Consider the following 26,467-nt stretch of genomic DNA (forward strand, 5'->3'; position numbering starts at 1 on the left):
GGTTAAGATTTTTCTATGCTTCATGGTTGCCTCTTTTTTTTGTCTTGTTTTTGTAGTTGTTGTTCATTTTTTAGTTTTTCCCCTTAAGTAACTTTGTGTAGATTCTAGGTTATTTTGCAGATGTTGTTGATTTTTTTTTGTATTGGATGTTTTGGAATCAGCAATAGCAGGTAATCTTTTAGAAGAACAGGAAGTGGTGTTTAGGTGACTTGTTCTGTTTCTTAGACAGGAATACCCTCTTCTGTTGCTTCAGTGAAATGCAGTTGTTTATTTATTTATACTGAATGGGCCTCTCTTAGGGGGTGGGATTTGTTTTCTTTGGATTCTTTTCTACTTACTTAATTCAGCTGAGCTCTTATCTTGGCCGCTTTCATCTTTTCTCTTACCACCAAGACTCCAAGACCCTTCTGCTTCCAATCCAACTTTCTCCTTCCCAGAAGCTATGCCCTCCCATATTACCACTCTTGGTCCCCTGTGTTTTCCAAGTTCCTTTCTTTTAGATCCCTCGTAGAAAGTGCTCTGATCTACCAGGTCTCCTTGCTTTAAGTATTTTTCCATTCCAGGCTGGGCCCTCTCCTTCCAGACTAAACCATGGTTAGTTAATGTTTACTTTGTCACCTGTGTAAACAAAAAAACCGAATCTGTTGCTGTTGAGTCAATTTCAACTTATAGCGACCCTATAGGACGGAGTAGAACTGCCCCATTTGTTACCACAAATCGTGGATTCGAGCCGCCTGCTGCAAAGCCAATACTGAGACAGGAGAAGGTAAGCAGCAAGAGAGCTTTATTGGACACAGTGTTCAAGAGAGAGGGTTCCCCAAATTCTGTCTGCCCTAAAAGGGCTGACTGGAGGGTTTCATAGGGAGAGGGTCAGGATTTAGAGATTTGCAGGAATGTCAGTTCTTTGAGGTGGACATAATGACGAAGTGACCTATTGTTGACGTCTAGCAGGTCTCTTACAGCAGGTCTCTTATCACCATCCTGGTTTCGGTCACAAGGTGAATCTGGACTTTGCTCAGTTATCTCGAGTCCTGACAGTATTGCTCATTGTCTTGTCCCCTGGTTTAGTCAACAAGAAAAATCTCAATTACCTTGTTTTTCTACAAAGGAACAATCGTGAGACAGATTCCAGAGCAAATAATCAACATTTTCAAAGGCTAAAGATTTAATCACAGCTTATACAGCTAAACAAGAAAATATATTCTCTTATTTTGATACTGAAACACTAAAGAAAATGTCTTTTCTCTACGCCACATAGGGTTTCAAAGAAGCAGCTAGTGGATTCAAACTGCCAAGTTAGCATCCAAGCCCTTAACCACTGTGTCACCAGGGCTCCTGTTACATGTGTAGTCCTCTCTAATGTGTTGTCTGCATGGGACTCTTTGATCAGATGTGAGCTCCTGAGCACACTTTGGTGGCCTAGGGTGTTTATTTCCTCTTTTGCCTGTGAAGTATGTAGAATTCTGTATCCTAATTATAATGTAAAAAAAAAAAAAAAAATTTGTAAGCATACAAAAAAAAAACCCAAACCCACTGCCGTCAATTTCAACTCATGGTGACCCTATAGGACAGAATAGAGCTGTTCCGTAGAGTTTCCAAGGAGCACCTGGCAGATTCAAACTGCCAGCCTCAAGGTTAGCAGCTGTAGCACTTAGCCACTACACCACCAGGGTTTCCATAAGCTATGGGTAATTTTGCTTACATTTCTTTTATGGTAGTTGCGAGTTGATGTGGAGAGATTCTAATTTAAGTGGCTGCCATTATCCTTTGGGAACCTGATCTTATAACCTAAGAAGTAAAATAAGCTAGAAAAAGAATAATGAAGCAAACAAAGAAAGCAGAAGTAATGATAATACAATCAGAAACTAATGAGCTACAGAAGTAAAAAAGACCTACCAAAATTGAAAATTATTTTAAGATTTATCAAGTGGTGTTGGGAGAAGAATCAACACTGATAAGGCTTAAGGTAATTTATCAAAAAAGGACAGAAACACAAAAATTAGGAAAGACAAATGCATTGTAAACACAAATACAGAGGAGATAAAATATGTAGGAGAAAATGTACAATGACATTCTAAAATTTGAAAATATGATAGAATTACTTTCTAAGCAAATATAAATTATCAAAATTGATTCAAGATGGACAAAAAAAATAAATTGACCAATAGCCATCTTAAAAAATTAAAAAAGAAGTTATGGCAGGTAACTGAGATAAGAAATCTTAGAAGGAAATCATGCTTTGGTTAAAAAATGGATTTTTATAAAATTTTACTTTGAAATATCTGTCTGTGTAAAAGGCCCAACAATAGTGAAATGGAGAGGATGGAGTGCAAGAGAGAATATATAGCTATAAATGCAAATCTGGGAGTTTACCACCATGTAAATAAAACATGCATCATTGGTGTGCGTTATCAAATGCTTACAGACAGATGAAAAAGAATGTGTCACTCTATGGTATCTTACTGATTTCATGTTTGCTTACAGACAGGTGAAAAAGAGTGTGTCATCCTACCAGATCTTATTGATTTTCCCTCACCTCCTCATCAACCTGTTCATTCTCCAAGAATAACTGATATCTCTTCATTACAGATGGAGAGTAAGTATGATGATTAAAGATGTAAATATAGATGATCACTGCGCCACCAGGACTCCGAAGTAAAGTAAAATAATGTTAAATCATATGAACTATATAGTGTGTCTAGTCACTAATATTATTTCATTTGAAAAATATACTCTAAAATATATACTATTTAAGATTTAAGTACAATAACTTTGGACGACCCAAGATAAGTTTCACTAAAGCACTCAACCAAAAAGTATACGCATAATTATTGGAGCTTTACCTAGTTTCTACACACATATGTAAGTAGGGAAAAGACAACTAGAATGTGCCCTGAACTATGTATTTTCTAAATTCCCTTATGTGTCCCTTTTTAGGAAGGGAAATGATTTCTCAACTTCTCAGCATTTTCATAGTGGTAAATGTTATATTGCTTCAAGAAAACCTTGGATAAAAATTATTCTTGCTGTTTTAGGCCCTTTCCTTTTAAGCTTTACAGTCCATATTTTGAGAGATTAACCATATGTTTCCAAACATTGATGAGTATGGGCTGTAATCTCTCTAGGAGAGAAGATTATTGAACAAATGAAACAAGTAAAGGAAGAAAGAAGATACCTGGAAAGAATTAGAGAAGAACTAATAAAAAAAGTTGAAAGGCTGTTTGAACAAAGCAAATTGAAGCGATATCATGGTAAAGTTTATGTATCTTTTATCACAATAAAAGTAAACTTAAGTTTTCTAGGATTTGTTTTAGTTATCTAGTGCTGCTATGACAGAAATACCACAAGGGGATGGCTTTAACAAACATAAATTTATTTTCTCACAGTTTAGGAGGCTAGAAGTCCAATTGAAGGTGCCAGATCTAGGGGAAGGCTTTTTCTCTATGTTGACTCTGGAGGAAAATCCTTTTCTCTTCTGAGCTTCTGCTCCTGGGCAGCCTTCATGTGTCTTGGCATTTCTGTTTCCCCATCTTTGCTCTGCTCAGTTGTTTAATCTCTTTTATATTTCAAAAGAGATTGACTCAAAATACATGCTACACTAATCCTACCTCATTAACATAACAAAGACAACCCATTCCTAAATGGGATTATAACCAGAGGCATAGAGGTTAGGATTTACAACACATATTTTGGGGGGACACAATTCAATCCATAGCAAAACTGATACTTTTGTAATAAATAATAAAGGTAAAATTAATATTTACTATTTTACCTTATGGCTTAAGTGGTACCTGATTTAGCTAAGTTCAGTGTAGAAAACATGAAATCATTGTTCAGCTCTTGATTTTAGACAATAAAAACAACATACTTTACAGTTTTTTAAATTAAAATTAAAAAATTTGTTAGAACTTATATTCATTCATTTGCTCAAGATTGTGTCTGCCTTCATAGAGCTTACAGTCCAGTGGGAAAATGATAATCAAGTTAAGCAGTAGTGATACATCCTGATGAATGCTATAATAAAGGAATTACAGAATTCTATGGATAAATGTACATGGAAAGAACACCTAAATTTGATGAAAGATATCAAGATATGTTTCTAGGAAAACATGTTAGATGTGCTAGGATCTGAAGAGTGCTTCCTCTTGGCTCCAGGCCTTCAGGCATACTTTTCCCTCTGCTATCTACTTCTCTTCCTAGTCCACCTGCCTATTTCCTAGTCCACCTGCCTATTTCCTAGTCCACCTGCCTATTTCCTACTATCATTCAAGCTCTGCTTAAAAATAATTTATTCTGAAGCTTTCTTTAATTCCCTTAGACTCCCCTAGGTGCTTAATTTTTTGGTATGTATATATGTCTTGCTAAACTGAAGAAAGGAATGAAGGAATAAGGGAGGAGGGAAGGAAGAAAAAAAGTGAGAGGTTTTCTTGTAATAGAATTAGCAACAGTGTTTTTAGGACTGGTAGAAACGGAGAGATAAGCTAGGGTGGAGAAAGCATACCATAATGGCTTGGGAGATGTTACATGATTTGAGAGACCTGCATTTTGGGTTGTGTTTGAGAATTACAAAGATAAAAGGTATATGTGGAATTAAATGGTTTTTGGATTCTCAATTTACAACAAAATTGTTTCAGTACTGGAACTGACGGAAGGTCACAGACGTCAGGAGATTTTTCTAAAGGTTCTGCTTCATAATGTTAAACTATTGTCCTGGTAGTGGTGGCAAAGACTCAGTATGTGGTCATGTTTAAAGGGTGATTTTATCAGACAAATTTAAGCAATGGACCAGAAATAATAGAACCTGGATTCTAGCACCAGATCAATATTTTACTTAGACAAGTTATTCCTCTTCTTTGTGTCTCATTCTGTTTATAAAATAGAAATGATCAGTCACTTTCTATCTGAACAGGAATGTTTCAAAATAAAAGGTGTGTATCAACCATCGAATATTTATTGAGCCTGCTATATGGCAAGCAGTGGTTTAAATACAGCAGTGAACAAGACAGACATAATCCTGCCCTTAAGGAGTTTGCTTTCTAATAGGAAGAGACAGACAATAAACAAATAAGAAAATATTAGGTACTGATTAGAGCTGAGAAAAAAATTAGAGCTGAGAAGCTAATTAAAATGAGTGTAGTAAAGGGCAGGGGAGAAATGCTTAGCTAGGGTGTTCAAGGAAGGCATTTCTGAGGAGATATTAAATGAGAGAGGATTTGAATCATGAGGAGGAAGGCGTATAAAGAGCTAGAGGAAAAGCAGTCTAAACAGAAGGAGCATCAAATGTTGAGTCTGGAGACAGGGATCAGCTTGTGGTATTAAGGCCAGTGTGACTGGAGCATGGTAAACAAGGAGAGATGTGGAGGGAGACAGAATCATAAAGCTTAGCTGGGGACAGATAGCCCAAGTCAAGGAGTTTGAATTTTATTCTAAGTAAGGTGGGAATCCACTGGAGGATTTTAAACTAGGGATTTACATGACTTTAAAAATACTTTAGGAAGATCAGAGTGTCTGTTTCATGGAGTATAGCCTGTACAGGAGCAGCTGTATAGGTAATAGTGGGTTGACTAGGGGTAAAACATTGGAGAAAGTGGAGTGTGCCAGGTCCTGGAAGTATTTTAGCAGTAGAACTTGCTGAGTGATTGGATGCAGAGCATGAGGGAAATAACTCTTGAGCTAAACTTCCAAATGATTATATAACTTTAATCAAATCACTTTATAATGTAGCACCCTTTCTGTACCTTAAAGATAGTTAAAATGACAAATAAAATCACAAATACAGTTTCTGTAGAGAAAATATAGTAAATGCATTGTTTAAAATTCTAGCTGTTATTTGATTAGGCTATTGAGTAGAAAACAGTTTTACCATAGCAGGTCTAAGACTGCTATATTTAGAAAGACCTGCTTACAAGGTTGACACTAGGCCGGCATCTGGGAAACTGGATTTTGAGAGTGTTTCCACTATTCCCTGACTGATAAGGGTAGTTTACTGTGTTTAAACTATGCAAACAATATGGTTTAGGCTAAACACCTGCTTTCTTCTGGGAGTGTGGAGTTTTGGTGTATGTGTGACCAGCCCCTAATAAAAACCTTGGACGCTAAGTCTAATGAACTTCCCTAGTACACAGCACTTCACATGGGTTTTCACATATTTGATGCTAAAGCAGTTAGGTGCATCTTGAGTAACACTACTAGAAGAGGACTCTTTGAAGCTTGTGCCTCGTTTCCTCTGTACTTCTCCCCTTGAGCCTTTCTGTTTGCTGACTTTGCTTTTTGTCCTTTCATTGTAATAAATCTTAGCTGTGAGTACACTATATGCTAAGCCTTGTGAGTCCTCCAAACAAATCATCCAACACGGGTAGTCTTGAGGACCCCAGCACACCTGTGTACTTGTGCCAACCTTTTTATTGCACACTAAGTAAATACATAATTCTTTCATAAACTGATTTGGAACGATTGGTCGAACATTAGTACATGGCTATAATCAGAGACTTCCAGGAAGATGGCATTGTGTATAAATCGTAAATCCCAGCCCTCTCAAGAACAGCAATAAAAGCAACTAGAATCTAGTATAAAACTCTGTAAATGGTCTGAAATGATGAACAAGAAATAGCAAGGAACTGAAAAATGAATAAAAACCAGGAGAAATCATAAGGTAGAGAAAGCAGCTCTTCCACCATCCCTCCCTTCCCTCTCCCAGTGTGGCAGAGGGATACCCCAGTAGCTGTTGAACAACCTACACACACTGCTGTTGGGTGCATGGTTTTCAGGCATATGGGAAGGGGCCTCTTAACCTCAGGCTCTGAAACCAGGAGCAAATTTCCAGGGCAGACAGTGTAGGGAGCATTGGAGTGAGGTAAGGCCCAAGAGCTGCCCAGCAACTATCCGGCAGGTGACCAGCACCAACAGTGGGTGCACAAATCTCTGTGGCATAGGAAGGGATCTGGTATCTTCTGGCTCTGAAACCAAGGGTGGATCTCTTGAACAGATGGAAAGAGTGCTTCCGGACCCTCTCCCTCTCAACACAGCCTTCTTCAAACCATCCCACACCACCGGCTGGCAACAGGTCTTGGGCATACAATAAGGAACCCACTGACCTGTGTCTCTGAAGCCAACAGCAGATCTCCTTGGCAGATCTTTTGGCCCCCCAACCCCCAGCCCTTTCCCCACCCTGCATGGCAGAGAAAGGCCTGGTTCCACCACCAGGCAGCACCCTGGTGGCCTGTGTACAGTGTTGGTGGGCACATGAATCTCCTGGGCTCAAAAAGGAACCTATTAACCTCTGGCTCTGAAACCAAAATCAGATCTTCTAGACAGATGGGTCAGGGTACCCAGTTACTCCCGCTCTAAGTGCAACAGAGGAACTCTTGGGAACTGTCCTATACCACCAGCTAGCTAATGGATCTCGGGCACACAGTATGGTGCCACTAACCTGTGGCTCTGAAGCCAAAATCAGATCTCCTGGGCAGATTGGTTCCTCCACTCTTACCTCTCCCAGTGCATCAGAGAGAAAAGACTAGGAACAATCCAGCAGTCACTGGCAAAAGATCCAGAGTGTAACACAGGTCAGAGGCCAACATGAATAGTTGGCCCTGGCACAAAGAGGCCCAGCTAGTGCAGTGTGGGCCAAGATTCTTGAGCAGTCAGACCTGAGACTGAGTGCCTCAGTGAGCACAACTCAGGCTGGTGTTCTGGTTTAAGTTCCAGGAAAGAGGAATGCATTGGGCAAAGCTCATGCTGCAGTACATGAACAAATGGGCCTGGAACAGAGAGACCCAGAGAATGCAGCATGGATGGAAACACTTGAACAGTTGGACCTGGGACAGAGTGGCTAGGTGAACACGAAGTGAGTGGGAGTTCTCGTGAGTCCTGATAAAGAGTGGTGTGGCAGGCATAGTGCAGGTAGCAGTGCCTTAGCAGTAGGGCCAAGGACAGAGAGGAGCAGCAAGTAAAATAGGGGCTGAAACACCCGGGTAGACAGACCTAGGACAGAGCAGCTCACCAAGACTGACAGAGAAACAACATTCAAATATCTAAAATTAGAAATGAAAGTGGAGATACTGAAACTGACCTCTCAGAAATAAGAATAGTAAAAGAATACTGTGAACAGTTGTATGTCAACAAATTAGATAACTTAGAGGAAATGGACAAAGTCCTTGAAACACATCAACTCAAGAAGAAACAATGGATCTCAACAGACCCATAACAAGAGATTGAAACTGTAATCAAAGACCTCCCATAAAGAAAAGTCCAGGAACAGAATACTTCACTGGTGAGTTCTACCAAATATTTATGGAATAAATGATTCCAATCCTACTTAACTTTAAAAAAAAAAAAACCTTGTAACTCATTTTATGAGGCGAGCATTACCCTGATATCAAAGCCAAGGACAAGGACACCACCAGAAAACTACAGACCAATGTCCCTAGTGAATATAGACACAAAAATACTCAACAGATTATTAGCAAACTGAATCTTAAAACATATCAAAAGATTACACACCATGATCAAGTGAGATTTATCCTAGGAATGCAAGGGTGGTTCAATGTTAGAAAGTCAATCAATGCAATGTACCACAGTAACAGAACAAAGAAAAAGAACCATATAATCATCTCAATCAATGCAGAAGAGGCATTCGACAAAATTCAACCCACTTTCATAATAAAAACACTCCACAAGACAGGAATAGAAGGGAAATTCTTCAGTATAATAAAGGGCATTTATGAAAAACCTAGAGCTAATATTGTACTGAATTGAGAAAGTCTGAGGGCTTTCCCATTAAGATCAGGAATAAGACAGGAATGCCCACTCTCACTACTACTATTTGGCATTATTCTGGAAGTCCTAGCCAGAGCAATTAGGCTAGAAAAGTAAATAAAGAAAAGGTATCCAAATCAGAAAAGAGGAAGTAAAACTATCCCTTTCACAGATGACATGACTCAAAATCTCAAAGAATACATAAGGAAGCTATGAGAGCTAATAAATGAATTCAGCAAGGTGACAGGATACAAAATCAACATGCAAAAATCCCCTGGGTTTCTATACATCAACAATGAGCATATGGAAAAGGAAATTAAGGAAACATTGCCACTTTACAATAGCATCTAAAAATATAAAGTTCCTTGATGTAAATTTAACCAGGAAAGGAAAGACATACACAGAAAACTATAAAACATTACTAGAAGAAATGGAAGGACATTCCATGTTCAGGGACTGGAAGGCTTAATATAGTTAAGCTGTTAATACTGCCCAAAAAAAAAAAAAAACCAAAGTAATCTATAAATTTAATCTCCATCAAAATTCCAATAACCTTTGCAGAAATAGAAAAGCCAGTCTTCAAATTTATATGGAAGGACAAAGGACCATGAATAGCTAGCTAAAGCAATCTTGAAGAAGAATAAAGTAGGAGAGCTCACACTTGCTAACTTCAAAACATACTATAGAAAAAAAAAAAAAAACTGTAGAGCCACAGTAATTAAAACAACCTAGTACTGGTATATAATAATAGACACATAGACTAATGGAATAGAATTGGAAGTCCAGAAATGAATCCATTCATCTGTGGTCAGCTGATTTTCGACAACAGTGCTAAGTCCATTCAATAGGGAAGGAAGAGTCTCTTCAAGAAATGATGCTGGGAAAACTGGATGTCCACATGCAGAAGAATGAATCAGGATCCAAGCCTCACACCATACACAAAAACCAATTCAAAATGAGTGAAGGATCTAAATGTGAAAACTAAAACCATAAAATTCTTAGAAGAAAATGTAAGGGCGAGGCTGTGGGGCCTAGTTTTTAGTGATGCACTACCAGGTGTGGCGACAAAAGCACAAGCAACAAAATGGATAAATGGGACCTCATAAAAATTAAATACATTTGTTCATCGAAGGACTTTATCAAAAAAATGAAAAGACAATCTACAGATTGGGAGAAAATTTGGAGGAACCAAATATCCAATGAGGGTCTAATATCCAAAATATATAAAATACTTCTACAGCCTAACAACATAATGACAAACAACCCAATAAAAAATAGGCAGACATTTTAAAAAATGTTTGTCAAAGTAAACAGACCTTTTACCAAAGTGATATTCAAATGGCCAGTAAGCACATTGTCTTAGTCATATAGTGCTATTGTAACAGAAATACCAGAAATGGATGGCTTCAACAAAGAGAAATTTATTTCCTCATAGTCTAGTAGGCTAGAAGTCCAAATTCAGGGTGCCAGCTCCAGGGGAAGGCTTTCTCTTGACTCTGAAGGAAGGTCCTTCTCTTCAGTTTTCCCTTGGTCTGGGTGCATCTCAGCAGAGGAACCTCAGGTCCAAAGGACTCACTCTGCTCCTGGGGCTGCTTTGTGGGTGGTATGAGGCCCCCAACTCTCTGCTTGCTTCCCTTTCATCTCTTGAGAGATAAAAGGTGGTACAGGCCACACCCCAGGGAAACTCCCTTTACATTGGATCAGGAATGGCCCTGGTACAATTCCACCCTAATCCTCTTTAACATAAAATTACAACCACAAAATGGGGGACAGCCACAGAATACTGGGAATCATGACCTAATCAAGCTAATACACACATTCTGAGGGGTATATAATTCAATCCATGACATGCATGAAAAGATGTTCAGTGTCACTAGTGATTAAAAACCCATTGCTGTCAAGGCAAGTCAGTTCTGACTCATAGCAACCCTATAGGACAGAGCAGAATTGCCCCCATGGTTTCCAAGACTGTAAATCTTTACAGAAGTAGACTGCCACAGCTTTCTCCTGTGAAGCAGCTAGTGGATTCAAACTGCTGTCCTTTTGGTTAGCAGCAGAGCACTTAACCACTGCACCACCAGGACTCCTCCAGAGCCATTAGGGAGAATAAGATCAAAACCACAATGAGATACCACCTCACCCCTATTAGAATGGCAATGATTAAAAAAAAAAAAAAAAAAGGTGTTGGTAAAGTTGTGGAGAAACTGGAACCCTCATCCATTGCTGGTGGGAATGTAAAATGGTACAGCAACTGTGGAAAACAGTTTGGCAGTTCCTCAAAAAGTTAAACCTAGAACTACCAGCAATCCCAATCCCAGGTATATACCTAGAATCTGTGAAGGCAGGAAGGTAAACAGAAACCTATAGACCAATTTATTGCAGCACTTTTCACAGAAACTAAAATGTGGAAACAACCAAATGTTCATCAACTGATGAATGGCTAAACAAAATATGGTATATATATATATATTAATATGTACACTGGAATATTAGTGAGCCATAAGGAGAAATGGAGTCCTAATGCATGGAAGAACTTTGAAAACATTATGCTTAGTGAAATAACTCAGTTGCAAAAGTACAAATAACTATATGAAAGTGATATACAGAAGCCAGAAATTATTAGTGGTCATCAGAAGTTGGGGCGGGGGGAGAAAAGGAAGAGTTTTTGCTTTAGGGGGCATTGAGTTTACACAAATGGTGGTGGATTAATTTGGAAGATGATAGGGAGAATGGTTTCACAACCGGAAGAATCTAACCAATGTCACTGAATTATGCATGGAGAAATTGTTGAATTATTGTATGTTTTGTTGTGTTTATTTTTACCACAATAATTGGAAAAAACAAAGCCATAATCTAAATGATAGTGGTTTTTAGAGAAAAATTAAGACAAAAATATGATGGAAATGTCATATTTTCATAGTATATATAATACTATATGGTATCTTTTTGTAGACATTCTTTTTTGCAGATATTATGTTTATAAAAAACAGAATACAAAAGCTTAAGTAGTATTTCTCAAATGAGTTCAGAAGTCTACTGTCAAGGGTCCACAAATTTGTAAACAGAATTTTTAGATTTGGGGTTTTCATTTCTATGATAATCTAAAAGAAAAAAACAAAAGCATATTCTGGTATACCAGCATGCACTATGTGTTCCTGTTAAGTTTGTATTTAGAATCACCTTGGTGTCAAAGTGATTACCTAAATGGCAGTGTTTAATTTCCAATTTTCTCAACCCAGTATCTCAAGTTTGAGAAACTCTGCCATACAGAATTTGGGAGATATAGTGGGAATAATTTTGATAAGTGATGAATCAGAGTTGACTGATTTCACAAAGCCTAAGTCATTAAGGAGGTTGGAAAAAATATGAAAAAGTCGAAAAAACATGCCTTTTTCTTTCATAGTTTTAGTTATATACATAATGAATTCAAGCCAAAATATGAAAAAAAAATTAATCAAAATAAAGTATATACATTTTCGTATAGGTAGTATTTTTTTAATGAAACAATTCCATGCTTAAAGGAGAACTTGGTTGTGGTTCATAAATCTATCACTATTTTACTGTATTTTTAGGCAAGTTCTTTTGTTATGCAACAAACATTTCTCCCTTAGCTCCAATAGAGAAGCATATAAGGGAAAAGAGAAGAGGAGGAAGAGTTTAAGTTGACATCCAGACGGAGACTGTAAAGTCCTTTCTAAGATGAAAAGTTTAACCCTTTAATCAAACTCACTTTCTTTTTCTATAGCCTGTGATGGTTGGAAGAAAAAATACTTTGAAACAAAGAAAGTCACAGCATCATTGGAGGAGGTTTTAACAAAGCTTCGAGAAGATTTGGAACTTTACTATAAAAAACTGCTCATGCAACTTGAAGCCAGGGAAATAAAAATGAGACCAAAGAATTTGGCAAATGTGATAGACTCTAAGGTACTGCTAAATGAGTTCCCTTTTCTGTTGAAAAGGTTCTGTTCAAAAATACATGTTAGTATTATCATATTTAGGAAGCTTTGGGCCACAGGCAATAAAACCTTGACAAACTGGCTTAAACAATGAGAAAATTCACGACTTCAATAATGGGAGGGGTTGCTGAGCAGATACAATCAGCATTTTAAGGATGTCTTCAAGAGTCTAAGGGTTTTTTGATATTTCATCCCTATTTTCTGTGTTGACTTCATTCTAAAACTGCTTTTTGTCTTGGTAGCAAGAGAGTTGCCAATGGCAATTAGAGCTCTATGCCTCCTAGATAAGAGAGAAACTATTTCCTGAAACATGAAATGTATAAAATTTTCCCATTAGCCTGCTGGAGAACCAACCAGGCCTACTTCTTGGATTCAATAATAGTTACCAGCAAATGCTATGTACTGACTTACACTAACTAGGCTCTACCTCTGTACCTTAGAATGGGGTTACTTTCTCTGATTATATGGGAAAAAGATGGAGTATTTGACGAAGACAGGGGTTAATGGTGTCCACTAATGTAAACTAATAGTGTCACAGTCCTCTAACTTCAGGCGGAGAAATGAGAATCAGCATCAGCACAAACCTGATTCCTGGAAGGTGAAGAAGAGACATACCTCCACTCTCCAACCTTCTTACCAATTCTCACACCAGCCATCCTCCCCACAGCACTCTCTACTTTGCTGGGTTTGATAATCCGTTGTAATGGTCACAGAGACCTCATAGACCATACTTACAGTTAAGTGCTTTATTAAAGAAGTAACAAACTACAACTCAGTATCAGCATCAGAAAGCATGTAGACAAAGTATGGAGTACTTCCCTGAGGTGGAGAACTCATCCCTCCATTCTTCAGTGCAGGGCAGCTCTCTCAGTTCCTCTCGGCTGTGTAACCAAGCAGGCCCTTATCTCTGCTGTCGCCACCCCCTCAGGAGAAGCCTCTTCTCAGCCCTTTCAGGACAGGTTCCTCTTGGCCCTCTCAGGACGTGATCCTCTTTTTGGCCATTCATGCCCCTTCTTAGCCACGCAGGCTTCTCTGCCTTCTGCCTCCTTGCCTTGGGCTTCTCCATTGCTAACTGATCCAGCTCATAGCCAATGTAGCAGTCTCGTTCAGCTCTCTTAGCTGCATTCCTAGCAGCAGTCTTCTGCCATCACCACCAACTCTGCTGTAGGGCCCCTACTGGGCCTGTCACTGTCTTCGGTGTTGTAGCCCCTGACCCGTGTTACAGCTCTTTTAGGAGTTTCCTTGCCTCTTCTCTGTCTTCTCTCTTCTTGGCTTTTCTCCTTTCTGCTGCTTCTTCCTTCTCTATCTGCCAAACTCTGGGAGTTGGCTGCATATATAAGCAAACTCCTGGTCAATTTCAAGGCATGGTCCTTCTACCAGAGCCACGAGCTGACCAACCCCCTCTCAGTAGGCCTCAATCACTTCATTTGCATAGTAGGCCATAGTCACATTATTTGCATAAGTATATTGACCAAGGTGTGTGAAACAGACCAATTGCAGGGCAGGCTGCAGCCAAGAGTTAGACAAAAAGCATCAAACCATTATGCTGTTTACAGCTTACCGAGGAAATGTCAATCAACCTGGACAAAAGTAACAAACCCTCTGGGGTAGAAAACTAGGGCAAACTCAGGGCTTAGGGGAAAAAATCTCTAGAGCTGTTTTTCTGAGGAACCAAAGCAAAAGGCCACGTAAAGGAACTCATTTCACAACAACTACATGGCTGTTTTTTGTTTGTTTTGCGTTTTTTGGTTTTATAAAATCTCACAGAATTTAAAGGTATTGGTGGTCTAAAGAAATTACAGGCAATCCCCAGTTTACAAACACCTGACTTAAATACAACGTGTAGTTACAACCCTCATAAAAAAATAAAAAAATAGAGCCTGTTATATTAGAAATTTTAGGTACATACGATGGTTCGTAATAACAAATGGGTGCTACTTTGCGCTGTGTATCAAAACATTATTATTATTACTATATTATTGTGTTAAAGATGTTTTAGTGTATCTGGAAGTGTTTCTTTAATGTTTTTTATACATAGAGAGGTACACTATATACTAAGACAAACATTTGACTAACTGACATTAGATACAAACCATACCTAACTATTCTGACTTACATACAAATTCAACTTAAAGACAGACTGGGAACCCTCTGTATATTAAATTTTGATCAATTCATATTTTCTTGAAATTGAGTCTTGAATCTTGACAGACGAGAGACATGAAGCTTATTCTATTACTAACTCCACCATAAAATTAAACAACAGACAAAATAATTTCAGAGGCCATCGAACAGCGTGATTTTTGTTAGAGTAATCCTACTTATCCAAAAATGATTTTAAAATGTGATTAACTATAGATGTGATAAAATATTAAAAGCTTATCATTTTACATAAATTTAATATAAAATCCAAATAGGTTCAAATAATGGTTTGTCCCAATTACACTTTTCTTTTTACTTATTTTGCTGTTTTATCAAATTGACTATAAGATAATGTAATTTCACAAAGGCAGCTTAAAATTCTTAAGTAACTTTTTTATTGAGAACCATTATATCTCATAAACTTTTCTGGGTAAAAGTAGCTAAAAATATTTCTTCTGTTAATTTTTTTTTTGTATTAATCAGGTTTCTTATATAAAATATGTTGTGAAATATTATAAGAGAATTCTAACCTGGCTCAGTTAATAAAGCACTATGACAATTTCTAAAGTCTTATTAATATCCTAACCCAAACATATTCCTTTTGTAGTAACAATTATTGGTTTTTATGATGCTAATTGAATAACTTTTACAAATATGTATTTATTTGGTAGTAAATGAGGAATGGTAGAACAGAAGAAAAAGACATTCATAAAATGCAAGAAATAAGTAGATAAATAGTAATAAATTTATTTTATAGTATAGGTTATTTTCATGATTTGCTCTTTTAATACTTGTTATCACTTTCTACTTTACATTTGCAAATCAGTTAAAAATAAAAATATATAGTTGTTATGCCTAATAAAGATGTCTTCCTATATCTCATACAGAACTACCTTATAATCCAGATCACTGAAGTACAGCATGCAATTGACCAACTTAAGAGAAAATTGGATACTGACAAAATGAAACTCATAATAGAAGTTAAGGTAATTTACATTTCTTACAATCAGATTACAAAATTTATCTTTAAATAAAATATTTTGGTGTTTTAACTTTGAATGTCCATAGTTTAGGGTAGTCAGGATTGACTGTCTTAAAGTTGCTACCTTAATAGCAAAAGGCATGAGTGAAAAGATGCAAGAATAACTCAATCTTATGAGGAGCAGCATTTTATAACAAGGCCAAAGTAAAATTTAGTGAAATTTCACTAAGAAGAATTAGTTGAAGGAAAAGGACTCTGTGACTCAGAGTCTTAATAAAATGTTTTAAAAGAAGTAGTTATCCTTTATTAGAGTCATTCATAAACACTGCTAACAAACCATTGAGCTCTCCTCTAGATTCTCATTTAATTTTTACCCCTCTCTTGGATAATTATTACATTTTTTCTGGTTATTTTTATATATATTGTAATATATTATTTAATATGAATCATGAGTTTTCTACTAGTTGTTAAATTTCCCTCAAGGTAGATATTGTGCCGTAGTTAATTTTGTTTCTCCCGTAAGACCTTTTGTATAGTAGAGCTTAGCTGAGGGTACTGGGTAAGTTTTACTTATTTGATAAGAATTACGTATAATAATCATATCATAGGCATAATCTCTGAAGTACAGATGTCATAAAATCTCTGTTGAACAGAAAACAGAAGAAGATTGTACATTTTCATGCCAAGTATCTACACAGGACTGGAGAATAAGATTGATAATTACATGCATGCCCTCAACTCACCTCTTTATCAGAACTAGCTTGATGGTACAAAATAATGACCTCTTTCTAGAATCAGCACTGCGCAATAAAACTTTGCGTGATGATGGAAATGTCCTATTCCTGAACTATCTGAAATAGTAGCCACTAGCCCCGTAAGATATTGAGCACTTGAAATACAGCTTGCATGACTGAAGAACTGAGTTTTATATTTTAGTTAATTTACTTTACTTAAATTTAAATAACTACATGTGACAAGTGGCTACACGCTTGGACATGCAATTCTAGATTTCAAATACTAGGAGAGTTCCCCATGGTGGGCAGGTTTCATCAGAGCTTCCAGACTAAGGCAGACTAGGAAGAAGGACTTGGCACTCTACTTCTGAAAAAATTGGCCAGTGACAACCCTATGAATAGCCATGGAACATTGTCTGATAGTAAAGGAATGGAAGGCAAAAAAGAGAAGACAAAGCATTTTAGAAAAAACCTAATTTACATGAAAATTATGATGCACTTTTAGAAGGGTAAGATGAGGTTCGTTTTTTAATTCTCTTTATAGATGAGAAAACAAGCAGTTTCAGATTTACGCGTATTGAAAGCTGAACTGGCACAGAAGAAAATTAATACATCTTTACAATCTCAAATAGGTATGCCAATTTAAAAGTTTGCTTGTTAAAATTTTTAAATATTTATTTGAACAGACTTGTTTAACCGTTTTTCTCCTTGGCAATGTTTTATATAAATCTTCATGTTTATATTTATTTTTCATGTGGGTAGTACAAAGTGTTTCATGAAATATTAGATGTAACATAAAGGAAAATGGTGGCTATTTAGTTGTTCTTGAAGATTTCAAGTCTGTTACATATTATTTTATAGTACTACATGTTATAATTATTTTTCATTCTTAAATTGTCTTTAAAATTAATAGCTATCATGGCCATAAAATCTAATTATAATGAAAACGTTACATAATCATATTTTAATAATTTTTACATGTAAATCCTTAATTTGTTCATTGTATTTTAATTAAAATGAATCTGCAAATCTAAAAGAATAGGTATATTGAACTTGCTATTTAAAGCATCCAGGGATTAGTATCTAAGAACTTAGTATTTTAAATTTTAGAAATATGAAAATAATACTGATTCAGCATATACTCTGAAAACAGTTGCTTTTACATAAACAATTGTGTAAATAGGAAATATGATATTCTCATAACATGGTAGAATCATCATTTTTTCCACCCAGGGTGGGTAGGTTTTAGCAGAGCTTCCAGAATAGGACAGGCTAGGAAGAACTTAGCCATTGACTTCTAAAAAAATTAGCCAGTGAAAACCTTATGAATAGCGGCAGAACACTGTCTGATATAGTGCTGGAAGATGAGCTCCTCACCTTGGAAGGAACTCAAAATACAACTCAGGAAAAGCTGCCTCTTAAAGTAGAGTTGACCTTAAAAACATGGATGGAGTCAAGCTTTCAGACCTTCATTTGCTGATATGGCATGATTGGATGTGGAATGTATGAAGTATGAATCCAGGAAAATTGGAAATTGTCAGAAATTAAATGGAATGCTTGAAGGTAGATATCCTAGGCCTTAGTGAGCTGAAATGGACTGGTATTGGCTATTTTGAAACAGATTATCACGTGGCCGACTATGCTGGGGATGACAAATTGAAGAGAAATGGTGTCACATTCATTGTCAAAAAGAACATTTCAAGATCTATCCTGAAGTACAATGCTATTGGTGATGGGATAAATATCCGTATGCCTACAAGGAAGACCAGTTAATATGACTGTTATTCAAATTTATGCACCAACCACTGTTGCGAAAGATGAAGACTTTCTGCAGTCTGAAATTGATCAAACATGCAATCAAGATGAATTGATAATTACTTTGGATTGGAATGCGAAAGTTAGAAACGAAGAAGGATAGGTAGTTGGAAAATATGGCCTTGGTGACAGAAATGCCAGAGCTTGCATGATAGAATTTTGAAAGATCAATGACTTATTCCTTGGAAATACATTTTTTTCAATAACATAAATGGCAACTATATATGTTGCGATCATTAAAGTTGTGTGTCAGCTTGACTGGGCCATAGCTCAGTCATTTGGCAGTTATGATGGAGTTTGGCAGTTGTATAATTATATAATTACCTCCATGATGAGATCTGATATACTGTGATCACTTCCATGATGGGATCTGCTATGAGCAGCCAATCAGTTGAAAGGGGAGTTTCATTGGGGGTGTAGCCTGCATCCAATATAGGGGACTTTCTAGCAAGGCTTGTGGGCTTTTGCTCACTCTGGATCCAGCAGCTTGCTCCTGTTTGTATGACCCCCAGTTTTGGGGACTTGAACTAGCAGCTTACCTGCTGTCTTGTTTGCTGATCTTGGGATTTGTCCGTCTCCACAGACTGTGAGCCAGAAGCCTGATGTCTGACCTGCCAATCTTGGGTTCACCAGCCCCTGCTGCCATCTGAGTCAGGAAAGGCCTCCAGCCTGACCTATAGATTTGGGACTTTCCAGCCTTTACAACTGTGTGAGCCATTTCATTGATGTAAATCTATCTATCTATCTATATGTTTATTGCTTTACTGGTTTTTCTTCTCTAGAGAACCCAGCCTAAGACACACGTGGACTTAGTTGGATGGAATACACGGTAATCTAATTGACTACATCTGTGGAAAAAGATGTTGGAGAAGCTCAAAATCATCAGTCAGAACAAGGCCAGGGGCCAACGGTGGAACAGACCATCAATTGCTCATATGTAAGTTCAAGTTGAAGCTGAAGGAAAATAAAACAAGTCCACGAGAGCCAAAGTACGACCTTGGGTATATCCCACCTATATTTAGAGATCATGTGGTAATGCAAGTTTTGACGCATTGAACACTAATACCAGACAAGTTGTAGGATGACATCAAGGATATCATACATGAAGAAAGCAAAAGGTCATTAAAAAGACAGACAAAAAAGGAGACAGACCAAAGACGGTGGTTAATTCACAAATACCATGCTATCCCCTTGCAGCAAAGAACTGAGAAACCAAGTGGAACAGATACAGATGACAATCCAGGCACTGAGAACTGCAACCAAAAGAGTGAAGAATTAGATCAAACACCAAAGGAAAGGAAAAACTGAATGAAAAATTCTAACCAGGAGACTTACAGACTGTAGGCACCCTACCTAGTGGCCTGGCACAGCATCACCATCTTGAGACAATGGGAGCAGCACTCCCAGGTGAGGAGTACAGGAAGGCCACTTCATGGAATTACCAATAGGAGACAGAGATACTGTCTAGACAAACCTGAAGGAAACCAAGGTGAGCAGAACCTGAACTGGATCTCAGGAGGGAAAGTGCAGGAAGGCGAGTGAGAGCCCTAAAGGTTCCAGGTGACTACAGAGCAGGGAGGGAGCCAGAAAATAGGACAGAACTACTCATCAGTGGTGATCCCTGCTTGTTTGGGCACGTGGCATTGGTGAAGCAGAGGATCCTTGAAGTGGCAGCTAAAGATAACTCACCTGACTGGGCTCTGGACAATCCTCCCCTCCTCACATTTGGTCAGGGTGAGGTTCTGATCGCTGGCTGCACTCTGCGGGGAGTGCCCCAGTATCCATGTTAGACTGGGGAAACATGCTCCCCCCTTCTTCTTCTCCCCCACCTTGCCCTCCCAGTGACCAGCAGTGAGCCCCACCTCCTTACCTGGTGATCCACAGCATGCACACTCCCATGCTCTTGGACCTGCACTGGAGGCTTGGGCCCATCCCAGCCCATTCCCATGCAGCCACACCCATGATGATCCACGTCATGCATTCCCATGCTAGCAGATCTGTGACCAGGGACTCAAGATCACACCTACCCATACCCACACATCCACGCCCACTGGTGATCCACAGCACATGCTTATGTGCAGTGGAACCTGTAACTGCAGGCTCATGCTGGCTTGCTCTGAACACCCCTGTGCTGTGCTGCCCTGCCAGCCCAAGGACCAGTGGTACAAGTTTCCATGGCATCCACCCAGTGACCAGTGACCTGTGCACCCTTGCCCTGATCACCTGGCAACTGCAGGATCCAACACACAGGATCCAACCCAGCACCCAGCAAGAACAGTCCCTGTACCCATTCCCAGGTGCCAGCTGGACAGACATGTCACCTCACCAGCAATGCCAGTCACATCCTGACAAGTGCCATCTACACCCCTGCCAACCAATGAGCAGGAGACCCTAGTGTTCTCATCTAACATCCTCCCAGCTGCAACAGCACACAGTCTACATCCAAACAGTTCCTGCAGGCCATCTACACTTGCACTGGGACCCCTTGATACCTCACCATTACTGAAATGCCAGTTTGTCCACTTACAGCAGGCATACTCTGTCCATTAGGGTCTCACTCCCTCACAGTGGATATGGAGAAGTCCTGTCCTGACCTCCAGAAAACACTAACTGCTGGCACCAAACTTAATGCCTCGAAGACAGCAGACAATAACAAATCCTATGAGGAAACAGGGTAAGATGGCTCAAACAACTGAGCAAAATAAAGGGGCAGCAAACATTCCTGAAGAAAAAATGCTAATGGAACAAACTGACAAGGAATACAAAAGATTTATATATTGGATCTTCAAAGAGATCTAGGAAAACACAGACGAAACCCTAGAAGAATTCAGGGGAACAATACAAGAACAAAATGACAAACAGACAATTAGAAACCATACAAAAACAACAACTAGAAATCCAGAAGATTAATAGTAAAATATCAGAAATAGATAACTCAATAAAAGGACATAAAAGTACAATGAATCAACAGAAGAAAGAATCAGTGAAATAGAAGACAAATCCCTTGATACTAATTGAAGAACAATCAGGAAAAAAAAGAATGAAGAAAGCCTAAGAGTTATGTGGGACACTATGAAGAGGAATAATTTACATTTAATTGGAATTCCAGAACAAGAGGAGAAGGAAAAAAAAGCATAGAGAGAATTGTGGAAGATTTACTGGCAGAAAACTTCTCTAATATCATGAAAGATGAGAAGGTTTCCATCCAAGAAGCTCAACAAACCCCGTATAGGAAAGACCTCAAAAGAAACTCACTAAGACATATAATCAAACATTCCAAAACCAAAGACAAAGAAAGAATTCTGAGAGTACCTCGTGAAAAACAAAATACCACCTGCAAAGGGGCACTAATAAGAGTAAACTCTGATTTCTTGGCAGAAACCATGCAGGCAAGAAGGGAATGGAATGACATATATAAAACCCTGAAAGAAAAAAATTGCCAGCCAAGAATCATATATCCAGCAAAATTGTCTTTCAGATATGATGGTGAAACTAGGACATACCCAGATAAACAGAAATTAAGAGAATTTGTAAAAACCAGACCAACCTTACAACCTGAGATTAAGACAAATGACAGCATCATCCAGATAATCAATCCAGGTAAAAAAAAAAAGTCAAAAGTAAAATAATGCTACAAAACTGAAAATAGGGAACTAGAGATGTCAATCTGTAAATGACGACAACTTGAAAACAAAAGGGGTAATAATGGTATAGTTATAGAACGTCCATATGGAGAGGAAATCAAGATGATGTCAAGATATAACAGACTGTTGTAAACTGGGAAAGATAAAGGTAAATTTCAGAGTAACCACAAAGAAAATAAGAATCAAATAAAAAATAAAGAAAATTTAAAAACAAACAAAGTCATCAACAGTGAAGGAAATGAAAAGAAAATCCATAAACAAAAAGAATTCAGCACAGAAAATTAAGTGGAACAAAGAAACCGTTAACACCACAAAAAAGAAGCATAACAAAATGACAGCAGTAAATTCCTGCCTTTCGATAATCACACTGAATGTAAATAGTTATATGTACCAGTCAAGATAACAGAGAGTGGCAGAATGGATAAAAAAACATGACCTTTCCATACGTTGCCCACAAGAGATGTACCTTAGATATAAAGACATAAATAGGTTAAAAATCAAAGCGTGGAAAAAATATATCAAGCAAATAGTAACCAAAAGAGAGTGGGAGTGACAATAATAATCTCTGATAAAATAGGCTTTAAGTCGAAATCTATTATAAGAGACAAGGAAAGGCATAATGTAATGATTAAAGTGTCATTCCACCAAGAGGACATAACCATAATAAGTATTTACACACTCAAAGATGGTGCTCTAAAATAGATAAACTATAGAAGAATTAAAAAGAGAAATAGACAGTTCTACAATAATAGTAGGAGACTTTAACACACCACTTTCGATGATGGACAGACTAGAAAGAAACTCAGCAAAGATACAAAAGATCTAAATAATATAATCAACCAACTTGACCCCATAGACATAAAGAACACACCACCCAACAGCAGCACAGTACACATTCTTCTCCAATGCACATGGATCATTTTCCAGAATAGACCATATTTTAGGCCACAAAGCAAACCTCAATAAATTCAAAAGCATCAAGATAATACAAAGCACCTTCTCTGATCATAATGCTATGAAACTAGAAATCAATAAAGAAAAGGAAAAAATTAAATACATGGAAACTGAATAACATCTTACTTAAAAACTATTGGGTAATAGAAGAAATTAAAATTAAAATAATTCCTAGAATCAAATATAAATGAAACATAACATACCAAAAACTTTGGGATACAGCAAATGCAGTGCTCAGAGGAGAATTTATATACAGCAATAAATGCACATATCAAAAAGAAGAAAGGGCTAAAATCAATACCTTAGCGCTACAACTCAAACAAATAGAAGAGGAGCAGTAAAAGAAGCCCACAGTTACCAGAATAAAGGAAATAATAAAGATCAGAGCAGAGAAAATGAACTAGAAAAGAGAAAAACAATAGAATGAATCAACAAGACTCAAAGTTGGTTCTTTGAAAAGATCAATAAAATTGATAAACCACTGACCAAACTGACAAAGAAAAAAAATGAGAATATGCAAATAACCAGGATAACAAATAAGATGGGTGATATTATATCAGGACCAACCGAGATAAAAAGGATCGTAAGAGAATATTATGAAAAATTGTAGTCCAATAAATTTGAAAACTTAGAAGAAAAGGACAAACTTCTAGAAACACGCTACCTACCTAAAACTAACACAAATAGTAGTGAACACAAATAGAGGTAGAAAATTTGAACTGACCCTTAACAAAAGAAGAAATTGAAGAGGTCATGAAAAAAACTCCCAACAAAAAAAGCCCCGGCCTAGACAGCTTCACCGGAGAATTCTACCAAACATTCATAGAAGAGTTCACACCAATTCTACTCAGACTATTCCAGAACATAGAAGAGGAAGGGATATTCCCAAATTCATTCTATGAAGTCAGCATAACACTGACACCAAAGCCAGGCAAAGACACCACTAAAAAAGAAAATTTCAGACCAATATCCCTTATGAATATAGATGTAAAAATTCTCAACAAAATTCTAGGCAACAGAATTCAACAACATATCAAAAAAATAATACATATGACCAAGTGGGATTTGTACCAGGGATAAAAGGATGGTTCAACATTAGAAAATCAATCAACATAATTCACCACATAAATAAAACAAACAATCATATGATCATCTCCATCGATGCAGACAAAGCATTTGATAAAATCCAACACCCTTTCTTGATAAAAACTCTCAACAAAATAGGAACAGAAGGGAAATTCCTAAACATAATTAAGGGCATATATGCAAAACCAACAGCCAACATTATTTTCAACAGAGAAAGATTGAGAGCATTCCACTTGAGAGTGGTAACGAGATAAGGATGTCCTCTATCATCATTCTTATTCAATATTGTCCTGGAAGTCCCAGCTAGAGTAATAAGGCAAGAAAGGGAAATAAGGGGTATCCACATGGAGAGGATGCCTGGTGGCGTAATGGTTAAGAGCTACGCCTGGTAACCTTGGAATCCACCAGGCACTCCTTGGAAACTCTATGAGGCAGTTCTCCTCTGTCCTATAGGGTCACTATGAGTCGGAATCGACTCAACAGCAACGGGTTTCTTTTTTTTTTTTTTTTTTACATGGAAACGAAGAAGTAAAACTGTACTTATTCACAGATGACATGATCCTATACATAGAAAATCCCAAAGATTCCACAAGAAAGTTACTGGAACTAATAAAAGTATTCAGCAAAATGGCACTGTACAAGATCATAGTCTATATTCAACACACAAAAATCAGTTGGGCTCTAAATCAAAACCACAGTGAGATACCATCTCACCCTGGCAATACTGGCACAAATCAATAAAACAGAAAATAACAAATGTTGGAGAGGCTGTGGGGAGACTGGAACTCTTATGCAGTGCTGGTAGGGATGCAAAATGATACAACCATTTTGGAAAGTGATATGGCCCTTCCTTAAAAAGCTAGAAATAGAAATACCATATGATCTAGCAGTCCCACTCCTAGGCATATATCCTACATAAAAAAGTGTCATCACACGAATAGATACATGTACACCCATGTTCATTGCAGCATTGGTCACAGTAGCAAAAAGATGGAAACAACCTAGATGGCCATGAACAGATCGAATAGATAAACTGTGGTACATACACACAATAGAGTATTATGCAATGATAGAGAACAACAGTGAATCTGTGAAGCATCTCATAACATGGATGAATCTGGAGGGCATTATGCTGAGTGAAATAAGTCAATCAGAAAAGGACAAATATTGTATGAGGCCACTACTGTAAAAACTCATGAAAAGGTTTACATACAAAAAGAAAAAGTCTTTGATGGTTACGAGGGAGGGGAGGGGTGGGAATGGAAAAACACTTAATAGACAATAGATAAGCGGTAACTTTAGCGAAAGGTAAGACGGTACACAGTACTGGGGAAGCCACCACAACCTATACAAGGCAAGGTCATGGAAGCTCCATAGACACATCCAAACTCCCTGAGGGACTGAATTACTGGGCTGAGGGCTGTGGGGACCATGGTCTCGGGGAACATCTAGCTCAACTGGCATAACATATTTTATAAAGAAAAGGTTCCACATTCTACTCTGGTGAGTAGCATCTGGGGTCTTAAAAGCCTGTGAACAGCCATCTAGGATACTCCACTGGTCTCACCCCTTCAGGAGCAAGGAAGAATGAAAAAAACTAAAGACACAAGGGAAAGATTAGTTCAAAGGACTAATGAACCACATCTACCATGGCCTCCACCAGACTGAGTCCAGTACAACTAGATGGTGCTTGGCTACCACCACTGACTGCTATGAAAGGTATCACAATAGAGGGTCCCAGACAGAGCTGGAGAAAAACTGTAGAACCAAATTCTAACTCAAAAAGAAAGACCAGACTTGCTGACCTGACAGACACTGGAGAAACCCTGAGAGTATGGCCCCCGGACACCCTTTCAGCTCAGTAATGAGGTCACTCCTGAGTTCTACCCTTCAGCCAAAGATTGAACAGGCCCATGGAACAAAACAAGACTAAAGGGGTGCACAAGCCCTGGGGCACGGACTGGAAGGTAGGAGGGAACAGGAAAGCTGGTAACAGGGAACCCAGATTTGAGAAGGGAGAGTGTTGACATGTCATGGGGTTGTTAACCATGTCCTACAAAAATGTGTGTACTGACTATTTGAGGAGAAACTAGTTTGTTCTGTAAACTTTCATCTAAAGTTCAATAAAAAAGAAAAAAAATCAGCTGGGCTCTTCTACACTAACAAGGAAGACTCTGAAAAGGAAACCAAGAAAGCAGTACCATTTACAATAGCCCCTGAAAGGATAAAATACCTAGGAATAAACCTAGCCAGGGACGTAAAAGACTTACACAAGGAAAACTATAAAACACTACTGCAAGAAAAGAGATCTCCATAAATGGAAAAACATATCATGCTCATGGATTGGAAGACGTAACATTGTAAAAATGTCAATACTCCCAAAAAGTGATCTGTAGATAT

General features: G+C 37.8%; 1 protein-coding gene across 9 annotated transcripts in view; it reads left to right on the forward strand.

Moving 5' to 3' along the window:
* SPATA1 (spermatogenesis associated 1) overlaps positions 1-26,467 on the forward strand; it is a 161,093-nt gene that overhangs the window by 62,167 nt on the left and 72,459 nt on the right. For 6 of the 9 annotated variants that reach the window (XR_007516682.1, XR_007516680.1, XM_049879623.1 and 3 more), the window contains 5 exons: positions 2,485-2,596; positions 3,126-3,251; positions 12,500-12,678; positions 15,740-15,838; positions 17,113-17,200. Coding sequence is in view for 6 of the 9 variants with exons in the window: in XM_049879623.1 (XP_049735580.1) it covers positions 2,485-2,596; positions 3,126-3,251; positions 12,500-12,678; positions 15,740-15,838; positions 17,113-17,200 (604 nt within the window). In the remaining 3 variants the exon portion in view is untranslated. Of the gene's footprint in view, positions 1-2,484; positions 2,597-3,125; positions 3,252-12,499; positions 12,679-15,739; positions 15,839-17,112; positions 17,201-18,966; positions 25,240-26,467 lie in introns of those variants that run through there. The other 3 variants (XR_007516681.1, XM_049879624.1, XM_049879626.1) reach the window with 3 other exon arrangements.

The sequence above is a fragment of the Elephas maximus genome, chromosome 3, assembly GCF_024166365.1.
Source record: "Elephas maximus indicus isolate mEleMax1 chromosome 3, mEleMax1 primary haplotype, whole genome shotgun sequence".
NCBI classification, from domain to species: domain Eukaryota; kingdom Metazoa; phylum Chordata; class Mammalia; order Proboscidea; family Elephantidae; genus Elephas; species Elephas maximus.